Genomic DNA, 16,119 nt, shown 5'->3' with positions numbered 1-16,119 from the left:
GCACCTCAGCTCCCAGCTAAACAGCAGCGTTATTCTTGTCAGGTGTGGAGTGATTGCCTCTGTCTGCTGATGAGCTGGCCGCTCCAATAATTATCTAAATCCAGCCTCTGGCCTTGTCTCCTAGGGACGGTCCTTACAACAGAAGCACTTGAAGCATTGGCCATTCATTCCCTGTCCCTCCATGATGCTGCCGACCAATGCTTTCCTTGTGTACAAACTTCTCCTGTATCTCTTCCTCTTGTTATATTCCAGTTTTGTCAATAGAGCTGAATGAAAATGAGGGGCCACCAGAGAAAAGGGAGCAGAGAGCTGTTCCCCTCTGGCTGTCCTAGAGAGTTGAAACTGTGGTCTACTTCTCTTGGCTCCTCCGAATTCCCAAATCCTTGGTGAACTGTTTGGGAGATTTGGTTTGTTTGTTTGTTTGTTTTCTTTTTGTTATATAATTTACTTACTCTGATCTAAACTTGATGCTTTGGGCAAGATAACCTAGCATGGAGGAAACTAAAGCAAGGGCTCCAAACACCACGGTACCTGAAGAGAAGTTTCAATTCCCCTGAAGATTTGAGGCATGAGTGATAACGCCAACCCCCACTCCTCTCTCTTCCTCTCTGCTCTAGGTCCACCCAGCCCAGCCCAACACCTTGGAAGCACATTACACTCCCAGATCTTTCACCTGTTTCTGCCATGCCTGTCCATATCTACCAGTGTTTTATAAAGCACATTCCCAGGAGGTTCGTATGTGCTTCAGTGGGTAGCAGGTGTGCCTAGCATGTGTAGGCCCCAGAGTTCCGTGCTTCACTGAGGAGGCAAGCAGCCTGCCAAGTCTCATCCATATCCTCAGGTCATTTCCTTTCACTCGGACAAAAGCTAATGAGGAGAAAATGAAAACCCACACCACTGTAGAGGGCCTCCAGAGACGTTCAAGGACCTGCTTGACAGTGGAGGGCACAGAACCCACGAGAAGGACATCTGGGGTGTGGTGTTGAGCTTTCTTTCTTTCTGAACCCTACTCATTTGAATCCAATCATTCTAATGACAGCTGGAAGGGGTCTCCTCTGTCAGATCATTGAGCCAACTCTGAAGACTGTAAAACCACCCTGAGCTTTTTGTGGTTGCATTTCTCACGCTGTTTGGTCATTGTGAACAAGTTCTTCTGGGCACACGGTTTAGACCTGGGTTCCCTGACTCTCATACGTCTGTCTGCTCAGGTTCATTCTTAAAATGAGCAAGTCTGTCTCAACAAACAGGCAACTATTATCAGAATTTTCTCCCAATACATTATTCTCCTTTATTCTTCTGACTTTTGGATTTCCTGCACACAAAAGTACCTTCATGTCTGTCTAACTTGGAAGAAACCTTATCTTGTCTTTTCAGTAGGATGGCAGGACAATGGTAACTATTTTATTGTTTACCTGAGAGATTCTCAGTATGTTTTTTTCTCTCCTGGAGATTGTACTATCAAGAAAGTGTATAAGTCTAGACTTAAAAGGCTTGTAACAAACTTATTTGCATAAACGATGTCAAGTCTTTCTGAGTACAAGGCACTCTGATATTCCAACACCATGATGTAGGATGAGACTTTGGTCTTTCTTATTACTATAGAGTTTGCTTCAGGGGAAAGGGGTTTGCCAAACAGGATTTAGGTTCTTCTCAGGTTCAGCACTACACCATGTTTCAAATTATAAAGTGATTTTACCGGTTTGTCAATGTGTACAAATACCTGAAATTCATGAGCTCCCAGAATTTAACATAAATAAAATAAAATTCCCATATGTGTATGTTTTAATTGTAACTACTTTAATCTCAAATCATCATAATACTCATTTTCACTGAGTGTTCCCACACATTATTTTTTTTACCTTTTTTATGAATTAGTAAAAAGCATCCAAAGGTATTAGTCATTAAATTTTTTAAAAAAAAGTCTACAGTTGAGCTGTGATAATAACCTTGTTACAAAGTTTGAAATTAGCCCTGACTGCGTGGTTATTGTGGAGAGATAACAGGCGCTTTACCTCACTTTGGGGTGACATTTAGGTAGTGAGTAGTGAGGCTTTTTATATTGTGTAGTACATTCCCTGATTTAGAACAGAATAGACTATGAGAAGGAGAAAGTGTTTTGAAAAACACATCCATGTTTACAAGTTGAAGATTGGGAGCACTAAGGAAGTGCCCCAAAGTCATTAACAGACAGGGACAGGACACATGCTGTAACTGCCCCCATGAACAGATTCTATTATCCACTATAAGGTTCACTGATTTTCAAATCAAATGAAAAGGCCACATAGAAGTGTCTATCAGCAAGTCCTCCTCCAGTGGCCACTTGTTGAGCTGAACCCATAGAATCAGTCCTCCAGAGAAGGCATGGTTCTTTACTCAGTTTGTATGAGTTATGGCTGACATGAAGGTCCCTCGTTTTCGTTTTGGAAACAGAGTCACCAAACTCCTATTTATTGGTCAGTGAGTTTAGAGCCAACAGGGTATTTCAGGAACAGATGAGAACTTGGGGTGGCCCTGTCACAGACACCCAGCCACACTATTGTCTCTATGTATCCTTTTCCAACTATACTGCCACACATACTATCAAAGATACAATGTCAACTTCACCCACATGTTATTAATGCTAACAAACCTATTTCCACGTGTGGGTTTTAAGTACCTAAGGTAAATGGTGAGTGTGTGTTTTATGTCATTGAATTTAATACTACTGAGATTAGTTACTAATTGTAACCATTAAATAAAAACCCAAGCCCTAGCATTTTGAGGTAAAAGTGCAACTGGGTCTTGAGGGGGAAATGGGGTGCTCCAGGTGAAAGTCTGGACACAACCTGTCTTCCAACTCAGCTCTGCTTCCTCAGATTTATGTTCCTCTTAAAATAGCAACAGAGACCTTACATGACAGAGACTCTTGATAAACTGCTAGAAATATCTGTTACCTGTTGGGTGGGGAGTTAAGGAATCTAATACAAACTTATTAGAAAAGATGGTTGAGGGCGTTTCAGACTCTTCTGTTTCAGAAGCACACATTTGATGGTGCTCAGAAAGTAGATTCTTAACCAGTCAGTGCCATGGCAGAGCCCTTTTAAAGGTAACAGAACTAATAAAAAGAGATACATTCTCTGCTCCTCAAACTAATGGCTGGTAGTTTGGCGAACACCCACTGAGAACTCTATGCAAACTGCTACTGAGCTTTGCTAGGAAAACAATCGCACATCAGCGTGAGTGCTCACTGACATGTTTTCTTACTAAAGAGTAGTTTGGATTTAAGCCAAACAATATTTTCCAACCATATCAGTTCCAACCATAAGGTAAGTACACTTGCCCTTTTACCAGAGATATTTTAGGGATTTAGTGCAAAAATCTCAAGGTAGAATAATTAGGACTTGATATAGTACACTGTTTTTTGCCCCATAGGAAAAGAGAGCATGACACCAGAAAGTGAATCTTAGACAAACCATAAAGAGCTCAGCAGGGCTGTGATAAAGGCATCACTTACTGTAGCTGTTCTTCATCTCCTGGGTCCCTTTCACTTTGCCTCGTTTGTCAATCCGCAGATACCACTGGGTGCGACAGAACAGTCTTCTCACCCTTATATCCCCTCCTTCCATGTAGTCATAACTTCTGGTGTGTCGCTCAGGGCTAGAACAGTTCACACTCGTGGCCGTTTGCTCCGGACTCATGTCATTGCAAGCTAGAGATAGAGTGCCCACTAGACAGACAAGGTGGAAGCATGATCTGTAGAGCAGAGTTGGCAGGATCCGTGTCAGTATCCATTTGCGCATTATAGTGTAGTGCCCCGGGTGTTCATGAATAACATAATGAGAATTGAATCTTGAGTTGATTGCTACTCCTAGGTCATGGGCCTCCTCCTATCTGTGAACTGGAGATTAATTTGAGAAAAAGTGGTCGCTGTTTCCAAACTGTTAACCTTAACTTTTAGCTTCTGATAGCAGTAACGGGATTCCTCCTTCAGGGACACGGCTGACAGGTAAACCCTTGTAGAACCAGGTCTCCACACGGCCAGCTGCTGCAGTGCATTTGCTACTTGACTTCTGTTTGCAGTGAGAGATTAGGATGGGGATGGGGAGGAGAGAGGGAGATAAAGAATGTATGTATACATTTCAATAGGTAAATAGTCCAACATCTCAGTGTAGTTAAACGTTGAAAGCACATTTAAAACAGTTTCCACAGAGGATGTTAACATCTCTGCCACTCTGCACACAGATTCAGAAGAGCTATCCATTAGTGGAGGGGCATCACAAGAAAACCATACCATTCATTTCAGTTGCTATCTTGTTAGGAAACACCATATACTTACAGCTATTGAGTTAAATCGAGTTTTACGGCTGCTATCTACAAAGTTGAAGTGCTCTCCCTGGAATTCATTAATATATACTTTTACATTTGTGCTTCATAATTATTTTCCCTTAAACTGCCCATATTTTTCAAGTTAAGTGTCAGGGTTGCCCTGGAGAACTTCAGGCGTCTCTATCCATACGTACTACAGCACAATTCCTGTAGATATTTATACAGTTCAACAGTCTTCCCCCCACAATACAATAACCACAGAAAGAGAAAATCTTTCAGAAGAGATTCAGCTTTGTTTTAAAGACAAATAACAGTAACTTACTTGTTCTGTTTGGAACAGCTGGGTACACAAGAGTTCCGCGTCTGCTGTCTGCCTTGTGCAACTTGAGCCTCTCTACTGTAGCAAGAAACTATTTCTCAGCTGAGAAATCCTCCAGCAGAATCATAATTGTTTCCATAAATCAACAGGCAAAAGGATTTTCTCCGTGTGTGAGTGCGTGCGCTTGTGTGAGTGCGTGGAGCCTTTTATTCAGAGATTTTCAATAAATACCTTTGCTGACCTCATTGGAAGCAATTAAAACTTAACCAGTGAGCTGGTCGTTGTCTAAAACAGCAGGAATAGAAGGAGGCTTGTATATTGTTGAGTGGTCATAAGGGGGAGCTATGGACACGGCTTCGGTTTAAATCCACAAGTGGGCATCTGCTGTGTGGAAACAGACCTCTGTCTCTCACACAGTTACAAAGAGAAAGGGAAATGTTAGACCTTTTAAACACAGAAGTTGTAGAGTCTGTGAAAAAATTCCTAGAACATATATAAGGGCTTGTTAATAGTTAGATGATCTTTACGATACACTGGGGCAGGGGAAGTTGATGAGTTGAGGGTATGTTGTTAGTCCTTCATAATCCAAGCATCCCACAGCATCCCACAGCATCCCAAGGCTCTGGGACTGAAAGCAGGTATTCCTAGGCAAGGACATATCTTTTCACAGATATTGCACCATTGCGTGTGAGTCTTTAGGCTAAAAAGACCTGGTTTCTTATTGGATTGGGATTTTAACAAACGGTGTGGCCTTGGATCAGTCACTTACTTCCCTGTGGCTCAGCTGCTGCTTCAGGTATCAAATCAATGGCCATGTCTAATCAGACCAGGACTGTGCTGCCGTTTTAACATCGTATCTTGTGATTTATTTCAATGGATGACCCACAGAAGCAAAGAACACATGATTTGCAAAATTATCATTCTTTTAGAAAAATGGTTTCACCTTGGTTTTTGACTTGTGCCTCCCTGAGAGCAATAGCATAAAAAATAACTGATAAATCCAGGAATTATAAGGCCAATAGCTAGTGGATAAAGGACAGTCTTTTTGCCTTCCAAAATAAGTTTGTGCCTATCCTGTACTGAATAAGTTTGTACCTATCCTGTACTGAGCAAGATTGCCACTGTATTTTATATTTAGTATGGAGCTATTGTATCACCAATCTAAATGAGTATTTAAGAAGGCATATGTTAAAAGTCTCTTTTTCATGTACCTGCAAAACACACACACACACACATACACACACACACACACACACACACACACATGCACACACAAACAAAACTTCGCACTTAACAAACACTACCACCAGGTGGTGCAGGTAGACTAAATAGAGACAGCGAACTAAATAGAATCACTTGGATGCAATTGTGCTTCCCTTTCCAATGGTGCTTACAGGGGACAGAGTCAGCAGCACACCGTATTTCAAACATGCACAGTTGTCTTCGATTCATGAAATATTGAAGCACTAGGTTTTCAAAGCAGAGGAGGATTGCTGTTCTATAACTGCATCTGTTTAAAACTAGAGGGCTCAGAACATCCGTTCTTTTTCTCCCAAGGAAGAAGAGGAAAGGATCAGAGGTATGATGATGTTCTTAGTGATATCCCACAGTCTAGAGAAATGGAGGTGATGCAGTCAGTTCTCGGTGCACACTACAGAATGCTAGGTCTCTCTTTACGGCGTGCTGCAGGGGAGGGAGTGCTCACAACATTGAAAATAAGATATATAATGACTCTCTGAGGAATGACACTGAGCAGGTTACAATCAGGCAGGAAATTGTATCAGTAGTTTAAATTCCTTTCAAAGTTATTGATTACTTTCCAGTGACAGGCCCAAGATGAGGTGGGGAATTCTTGTCCTTGAGATCCTTATTTGTTAGAAATGGTTCTCATTAGGCTAGCAGTTCAGTTATCTGTAGGACAGCTGCTCTCTCTGTCTTTTTGAGTTACACAGTGGCCGACATCTTCTGCCCTTACTGTAATGCACATACAGAGAAGAGAAACAGGGTTCTCTGTTCTTTACTCTTTCCAGATAAAGGTAGCTTCGTCCTTAGTTGGAAATATCTCCACCTCGTACATTTTAAATCTATAAGAAAAAGATCTACATCTATTTTTCAAATATTGACTTTTAAAGATTAGTGTTATCACCTGAAAAGCTTCAAATAGAAGTAGTATCTCAAAAACAAAAACAAAAACAAAAAACAAACAAGTAGTATTTCATATTCGACCCGTGTGCCTTGGGATGTGTATTGAAAATACATTATTTGTATTGAAAATACAAAAAAAAAAAAAAAGAAGGCATTTAAAATATATTTGCATTGAAAATACATTGAAAAATTCAAAGAACTTGATGCAGTCAGCTGCTATGTGAACTTCCTACTTTTCCCGAGCAATCTTCATTACAGCCTTCATTCTGTGGAGAGACAAATGATAGAAACTTTGACTTATAGAATTTTATATTCAATTTCCATTTTTACCATGCTTAAACACAAAAGCTGTACACATACATACAGGAGATCTTTATACCCCACTCTTTTACATACAAAGAAGTGTTGTCACACACACACACACACACACAGTTATACTTGTTGCTTTTATTTTCATTCAGTAAAAATATGAAATTTCCCATCTCAGCATTTAGAAAGCTCACTCACTACAGTGCATGCTATCCTGTTGAAAGGGTATTATCTCAATGTACCATTTTTACCCATATATTTTACTGTGGAAATATTATAATGAATGGAGTTATAAATATGTCATTTTATACAAATATAGCTGTAGGGCTATTTTCCAAAAGTTGTTTAGACATCTGTCATCTGGTTCCAGGTAGGATAGAGATCCTTGAAATTTGGACAAGGTTGATTTCTACTTATAAAAGTGACTGTTTGTATGTTGTGCCCTACATCTGACACTGTTCCAAACTATCCCATCCACATTACTACAACTAACCCCACACTGGATTTGTCTTCATCATTTCCTGTGTGGTTTCAATATAAAAATTCAGCCTTGACTCTGGATCATACTGTGCAACCAGTCTTACTTATCATCTTGATTCATCCATTGAACAAATATTTATCCAATAACTATGTGCTGCCAGATGCTGGGTTAGCCCTCTGAAGACACAATGGTGAGTATTTTGGAAGTGATCCCTGCCTTTGCAAAGCGTGCATTCCAGTGAGAGCACAGCGTAAACAGGGACCTGGGGATGGTACAGGGCAGGGAACCCAAGATCTTACATTCCAAGAACTAAAAGAAGGCCCATGCTAATGATCACAAGCAAGAGGCTGAGCAAAGAGAGAGGCATAGAGCTGGCAGACAGGGACTTGACATTAGGAACTGTGTGTGCTACAGAAGAAAGAAACCTAGGCTCATTTAAAAAAGAATAGGACACATGAAGACAGACCTGTCTTTCCAAACATGGTGGACCTGGTCAAAGATAGTAACTTAAACTCAGGAGGAAAACCACGATGGAGCAATCCCTGAGGTCCTTGGTCCTATAAACAGCTCGTTTGCCTTTGGCACAATGCCGTAACATCTAAACACGAACTGCACCTAAGATGTAAAGTATGAGTCGTACGTTCAGCATTGCGGTGAGCCTGTGACTCAACTTGTAAATATCTCTGTATACAAATGCCATTTGAGTCTTTCTATCCAAGTCTACAACAAAATGGCTTCGTTTAATTTTTTATTTAAAAAAAACCTCTGAAATACTAATCTAAATTTAAAATTCTTCAAACTATGTTATGAATTTACTGAATTGTAGTCTGATGATTATAGCAAATGACAGAAAGGAGAAAAGTGAGTGGAATGGGTCACAGAAAGTCTTTGGAAAGAGACATTATATAAGCCAGGAGCTGAGCAGTAAGAAGAAATCAGAAGGCAGAGCATTCTAGATGAAGGTTCCAAAGAAAACCAAAGTTCTGAAGTGTCCTGGAAATGGAAATAGAATGGATCACAGTGACAGAGAACTAATGTGAAACTAATGTGACTTTGGAATTTGTCCCTACCTGTTATAGCTTCAACTTGTGTATGAGTGTGAGACACCATTCTGAAACCCTCATAAGACTTTTGGTCATCTGGAAAATGACTAAAATGTAAGCCACCCACTGTGGTGACTATGGTTGAAACCCAAGTCAGAGATCACTCCTTGGACTCAGATTGTAGCAGCAGGGATGGAAACAAAGATGCAGATACACATTGGAAGCAAAGCTGGATGGTGTGTAACACAAGAGTAGGAATGGGTCCAGAGGCTTGACCTATGAAAATGGATGCACAGTGCTGTCTTTTGTTGATCTAGGGAAGATGACGTGAGGAAGGCCATAGCCCAAATCCAAGGCAGTGTAGATGCCCCCTGTCTACACTGACTGTGAACTTTTGACTTCCTTAAAACTTCACTTTCCACAAGGGTGTGGAAAGTGAAAGTAGAAATACATTTTAACAATATCTGGCAGTATTTAGTATAAAAGGAAAATTGTTTCAGTGTTGCATTATACATTTTGTTTAAAATGTTAAGAGTGGGGCCTTAGTGATGGTTCTGTGGGTAAAGGGCTACCTGCATAGGTGTGAAGACATGGTTTCAGGTCCCCGTCACACACGCAAAAGCCAAATAAGGCAGAAAGAGACAGTAACCACACACTGGTATGGATACAGGAGGATCCCTGGAGTTTGCTGCCAGCTAGTCTAGCAAAAATGGCTTCTTCAACCTCAGGTTCAAGAAAAGAACCTGTCTCAAAAATAAGGTAGACAGTGATAGAAGACAATACTTTACATCAACCTCCGTCTCCACACACACAGGGACAACAGGCGTGCACAACACACACACACACACACACACACACACACACACTCACATAGACACTTACACATACTACATTAAAACCAGTCTTCTTTCATTTTAATAATTAAGAATGCCTCTAATGACAAGAGTATGATAGGTCCCGGTATTAAAGCAAATGGAATATATGAACAGTCCAGATGATGTTATATGGCTTTAATATAAGAGACTAAAATTGTATAACCCTTTGATTTGAAGCTTGGAGCTGTCATCAGATGTTGAGCGAGCGCTCAGCTCAATCCTGTAATACTGAAAGTCAAATTCCTTTAAAAAGAAATGTTGGAATTTTTAAGAAATGCCTAATATCCTCTGGTCATTTTTCCTAAAATAAATGTGCTTTTATTTTTACAGTTCCTTCCAAATAAGAAAATATATTCATCGAGAAACACAATAGTAAAATAATACATATAGGCATGCAAAACCAAAATAGGTCACACAATGAAAAGAACATGATTTTAAAAAACTAAAGAATCTTCTCCATCTAATGCCAAAACATAGCTCACTTGAAAAAAAATCATTTTATGTGAACCAGAGCAAGGCCAGCCTGACCGGGGCGGCAGAAAGTGGGGGCTGCACATGGCTGCTGTCCACTTCTCAGCATGAGTGACTTTGTTGATATACGAAGTTATAGAATATTTTGAAAGAAATAGGGCTGGAGAGATGGCTCAGTCGTCTCTCCACATATTATTCATGCAAAGGGCTGGAGCTCTCAGCACCCACATCAAGAAACTCACAGTCAGCTATCAAGAGATCTAGCACCAGCCTCAAGAGATCTAGCACCTTCCTCTGGTCTTGGTTGACACATGCACACACATACATACATACCACCCACTACACACACACACACATAAAGCATACAGACATGTATGCATGTACATACTTAAAAGTAAAATAAATATTTATAAGTTATTATTATTATTATTATTATTATTATTATGCATGTATGGTGGTTTTGCTTGCATGTTTGTCTGTGCACCACATGTTTGTCCAGTGCCTGTGGAAGCCGGGGTGTTGAATCCTCTAGAATTGGAATTACAGATGTCTGTGAGCAGCCATGCGGGTTCTGAAAGTCTAACCCAGGTCCTCTGTAAGAGCAGCCAGAACTCTTACTGCTGAACCATCTCTCCAGACCCCAAATGAGGTAAAGTGATCCTTTTTTTTAAGGACTGCTATTCACTAGTACCAAGCACTATACATATAGTAAATTCTAGTACATCATACTTAACCAAAATCTTTAAAAGAATTCAGAAAACATACACTCAATTTATAACATAGATGCAAAACTACTAAAAGATGTTTGAAAATTTATTTCCCTCTTGGACAGTTTTAAATTTCCTATGGCAAAGGGTACATTATATTACTTTGCATAACCTTGGAAACATCAACAAAGCAAAAGGCAAATTTCAACCCAAACTCAATTTGAATGGTAACAAATGCCAAACTGAGAAACTCTTTTTTCTTATTATTTAAAAAGTAATGTTTTCATTTGTGCTTTTATTTTCATTCAATTCTTAAAAGTTTCTAATTTACTTCTTGGTTTCTGTCTTGACCCAGTTTTCATTCAGCAGTGAGTTACTCAGCTTGCATGGGTTTGTATGCTTTCTGCTGTCCATACTGTGATTCTCAGCCTTCCTCCATGGCGGTCATGTAGGCTGCAGGAGTTATTTCAGTTTTCTTGAATCTCTTGAGATTCACCTTGTGTCCTAATATGTGCCCAATTTTGGAGAAGATGCCAGGAGCTACTGAGGAGAAAGTTTATTGTTTATTGTTCAGGTGAAATGTTTTGTAGCTATCTGTCATGTCCATCAGGTTTATGGTGTTATGTAACTCCAGCATTTCCTCAGGACAGCCTGTCTGTTGGTTAGAGCAGGGTACTGAAGTCATCCACTGTCACTGTGGCAGAGTCAGTTTGTGATTTTAGCTGTAGTAGGATTTCTTTTATGGACTTGTGTGCCTTTGTGTTTGGTATATAAATGTTTTGAATAGTAACATCCTCTTGGTGAATTTTTCCTTTAATGAATATTTATTGTCCTCTTATATATTCTGGTTAATTTTGGCTTGAAGCCTATTTTTTTTCAAATATTAAGATAGCTATATACCTACTTGCTTCTTGGGTCCATTTAATAGTAATATATTTCTATCCTTTTACCCTAAGTTGATATCGGTTTTTGATGGTGAGGTGTACTTCTTGGTTGCAAGAGAAAGATGGATCTTGTTCTCTAGTCCAATCTATTACTCTGTGTATTTCTGTTGCGGGACTGAGACCATTCATACTGAGAGTTATGACTGAGCAAGATTTGTTGATTTCTATTATTTTGTTGCATGTCTCCCTTTCCCTTTTGATGAACTGCTCTGGGATTGTTTATTTCTTGTGTCCTATTGGATTGGTAGACATTAATTTGTTTTCATCAAGTGTTTTTCTTTCTCTGCCAATTGTGGTTAATAGTTTTGCAGGGTGTGGGAGTCTGAGCTGGCACCTGTGGTCCCTTAGAGCTTGTAGAGCATCTACCCAGACCCTCCTGGCTTTCAGAATCTCCACTGAAAGCATCATGTTATTATAATGGGCCTGCATTTAAAGATGACTTGGTCTTTTTTTACTGGAAGCTTTTATTCTTTCTTTGTTCTGTATATTTAGCATCTTGATTATTATGCACCACGGGGAATTTCTTTTCTGGTCCTGTTTGGTGTTCTGCATGCTTCCTTTACCTTTATAGGTACTTCCTTCTTAAGATTGGGGTAATTTTCTTCTACAATTTTGTTTTAAATATTCTCTGTGCTTTGACCTGGGTTTTGTTATCTTCCTCTCTATATATTTTTGTAGATTTGGTCTTTTCATGGTTTCCCGTATTTCCTGGATGTTTTGTGTGAACACTTTTAGATTTAACATTGTCTTTGACTGCGCTATCCATTACTTCTACCTTATTTTCAAGACTTAAAATTCTCTCTTCTGTGTCTTCTGGTCTGTTAATGAGGCTTACCTCTAGGGAGTCTGTTGACTTTTTTACTTCTAGCTTTATTTCAGCTTGGGGTTTCTTTAGTGATTCCATTTCTTTGTTAAATTCTATTTCTGTGAATTATTTTCACTATTTCATTCAACTGTTTGTGTTTTCATGGTCTTCATTAAGGCATTTATTCAGATCCTCAGTAAGGTCCTGCTCATATATTCACAATCGCTATTCTAAAGTCCTTGGCTGCTGCTCCAGCTGAATTGCTTTTCTCAGAGCCGATTCCAATTGGGCTGCTGGCTTCTGGAGAGGGCATATTATTATGGTTGTTCATGTTTGTGTTTTTACACTGGGATCTAGGCATCTGGAATTATGATATTTGAGGTGTTTCTTGGTGTAAATATCTGGTCTTGTCTTTGTTGGGTGGATGCTGAGTTTTTTTGTTTGTTTTATTGTTGTTGCTGTTCCCTACTGTGGATGCTAGCCAAGTATGGTTGTTGGAAGGTCCCTGATTACCAACATAGTTTGGACAATGTAGGTCCCTGGTAGAGAGTAGTTCTAGGGTTCTGGAAGAGACACAGAGGAATGGAGGTGGGTTAGAAGAAAAGACTGAAACAGACAGAAATCAAGAGACCCTAGTACATGAAACTTCAGTACTTTTTAAATGCTTTAAAATAAAACATTTGTGGTAATAGCCATCATGTTATTTATGCCTTGGATCAGTAAAATTCAAGTCAATAATTCTAGTATTTAGTATAACTAAAGAGTTCAGTTACAGACTAATTAAAATGATAATTATCTATGCTGCATTCTTCCCTTGTTTTCCTTGCATTTCCTATTCCTTATATTCCATTTCATTTCGCTCAGCAAGCTGATAGATCATGGTATATTGATATTGTTTATTTCTAAAGCAAATATCAAATATAAAACCAAGTAGCAGACTCAAAAATATCAAAATATCATTGTTATTTTTCTTCAAAAAAGTAATTATTCGGAGATGCAATGTGTAAAATTCTGAGCTACTTTACTATTATCTACATTTTATATTTGGACTTAATAAGGTTTTATTGACTTAGTTTGTGTCTTCTAAACTGAGAGGCTATCTCTTTTTCCTGTTTTCTACTCCCTTAATATTCTAGATATAATTTAAGTTCTGGCACATATTTGTCATACCAAATATTTACAAAGGCTAGCAGTCTTCTTTGTTACTGCTCAGCAAGTTCACCTCCTCCTTCCCTCTGCATTTTAAAATTCTGACTCTCTCTCTCTCTCTCTCTCTCTCTCTCTCTCTCTCTCACACACACACACACACACACACACACACACACACACACATACACACACATACACACATTCACACACATTTTTTTCTATCATATCCATACTTTTCAGAGCTTTAGGGGCCTCCTTAGGTTATTCCTATATTCTAGAATAGTCTTCTATTCTTATATTCTTAGTTTTATAATTTGTCTTTTTTCAGCCTTTTTGAAAACAATCTGTTTTCTATTATAATCAATATTCCTCTGAGAACAACTGCATATTATAGAAGGCAAACAATTCTCAAATAATAACCCGTAATGATGCAACTTCTGGTAATTTAGTCCTTTATTCAAAATTTTAAAGAGTTGGAAAATTGTTTGTTTGTTTGTTTGTTTGTTCCATGGTAAGAGGGAAGTTTATGAAAGAAAGGTTGGTATAGGTCATCATTCAATGCAAGTTGACACTTAAAAACCTGTTTCTCACAATGAGAAAGCTTGGAAACTAAACATGGAAATGAGTCATTCTAAGCACCAGCCATTTCTGAGAGGCCTAAACTGGATGACACACGCAAAGCACTGTGAGAATGAGAAGACGACAAAGTTCATGTACTGAAAAAAGAAGTAAAAATAAAAATTTAAAAGTCATCAAGAACTGCTGGCAAAGGGTAAAATTACATGCATACTCCTCTCCTAAGGAATGGGTTAGCTGTGAAAAAAAACAGTCATAGCAGGATAAAGCATAGCCAGACATCTCCACATTTGAATAATTGTTCATAATTATGGAACACAAGCAAATTGCTTAGCGTCTTTGTATCTGTCATAGATAAAAAGAGTAATAAAGTACTAATTTTTTATTGAAGAAATCTAAAAAGTATAGGACTAGGTAGGAAAATAAAAGCCCAAATGAAGCACAAGCGTGCCACAGTGTAGCTTGTTCTAGAGGCACAGCTGAACAAGAACCGCCTGGGGGCAGGGAGTTTAGGAGATTCAACAAGGTGAGAGACAGCCTCAATAAACCTAGTAAAGAGAGAAAGCCAACGTGAATGTGGTAAGAAACAGGAGATGAATCTAACATGTCTTGTTTCTGCATGATATTTATAGAGCAATCAATGCATGTTGGACAATTTTCTAAGCTTAATGTACTCTTCCTAAGTTGTTAATGTTTTAAAGTCTTTATTCAAGAAATGAGAGAGAAATATAGATGATGGATGGATGGATGGATGGATGGATTGATTGTGGAAGGTAGATGATAGATAGATAGATAGATAGATAGATAGATAGATAGATAGATGGATAGATAGATGGATAGATAGATAGACAGATAGATAGATGATAGAAATATTTGTCTTCATTTTCTACATGAGGATCCAAAGCAGAAAAGAATTCAGGTAGTAAAGTTTGCAATAAATTAGCATATTTACACAGGGAAGCCAGTCTGGAGTCTGAGCTCCAAGCCTCAGTTGCCTTCAGTACAAAACATTTTGATGAAGACGGTGAGGAGTTCCTGTAAGTGACCTGCCCCCTGAAGAGGGAAGCATGCTAGCATGCAATGACCTCAAACCGTGCCCTGGATCACATGCAGAGAACGCAGTGGAGAAACCCTCTATCTGTGGAGAGAAGCCTACTGAGAAGAAAGACTAACCACCTCGAAAGAAACGTGCCAATAATTCACAATACTAAACTTAACCATTAGTTAGTACAGGTGAAGAGAAGAGGGGCATGGTGAAGAAATAAAGCTGACTCTTGTGGTCACGGTTTATGTGTGATATAAAAATGTTTCAAAAATTTGCCAGAATTTCTGCATTTGTTTATTGAACTAATATTCATTGACTGCTTTGTAATATATATGCAACTATGAACTTTAATCCTAAATGCCACCCCACCTTCCCACCCTACTCTTTATTCCCAGAAGGGAAAAAAACAGCAGCATAATACTTACTTATATAGAGTTTATTTGAAATTATATTAAGATATTTTTAAAAGCTCATACTGTTGTGGGCTGGGGTGCTGCCGGCTCAGCAGTTAAGAGCACTGACTCTTCCAGAGGACCAAGATTCAATCCCCAGCACCAACACAGAGGCTCACAACTGTCTGCAACTGCAGTCCCAGGGTACTGTTAAATGAAATGAACCATAGAAAGCTTCAGGCAGCACAGGACTCTGTTTATCTGTTTATCACACTCAGGGAAGCAAAGCCTTCAGGTACAGAAAGCAGTTGCTGGGGCTGCAGCAGAGGAGGGGTCCATGAAGCACAGAGAGCTGCAACTGAACACTGGTGGCATTTGTACACTCACTGCCTCGTCTGTAGAGACAGTGTGATCAACTTCCATCACTATGCTGACGCTTTCTAGGGACCTAGTCCATATTTTTGCTTTGAAGTAAAAGTATTCCATACTTTGCTTTGAATCTGGGTTTCTTTGTATTTAATTTTCCACTTTAAAAGGATATTTTTGTAGAGCA

General features: G+C 39.1%; 2 protein-coding genes across 2 annotated transcripts in view; one reads left to right on the top strand and one right to left on the bottom strand.

The window, feature by feature from the left end:
- Window positions 1-4,916, bottom strand: part of Fgf7 (fibroblast growth factor 7) — a 53,764-nt gene extending 48,848 nt beyond the window's left edge. The window contains exons 1-2 of the mRNA XM_034495026.2: window positions 4,628-4,916; window positions 3,494-4,049 (exon numbers count right to left, since the gene is read on the bottom strand). Coding sequence (XP_034350917.1) covers window positions 3,494-3,779 — 286 coding nt within the window. The 5' untranslated portion in view covers window positions 3,780-4,049; window positions 4,628-4,916. The remainder of the gene's footprint in view (window positions 1-3,493; window positions 4,050-4,627) is intronic.
- Fam227b (family with sequence similarity 227 member B) overlaps window positions 1-16,119 on the top strand; it is a 130,983-nt gene that overhangs the window by 85,740 nt on the left and 29,124 nt on the right. The window lies entirely within an intron of this gene.

The sequence above is a fragment of the Arvicanthis niloticus genome, chromosome 2 (genome assembly GCF_011762505.2).
Source record: "Arvicanthis niloticus isolate mArvNil1 chromosome 2, mArvNil1.pat.X, whole genome shotgun sequence".
NCBI classification, from domain to species: domain Eukaryota; kingdom Metazoa; phylum Chordata; class Mammalia; order Rodentia; family Muridae; genus Arvicanthis; species Arvicanthis niloticus.
Note: the sequence above shows the minus strand (reverse complement) of the source record. Positions and strands in the feature narration are given on the sequence as shown.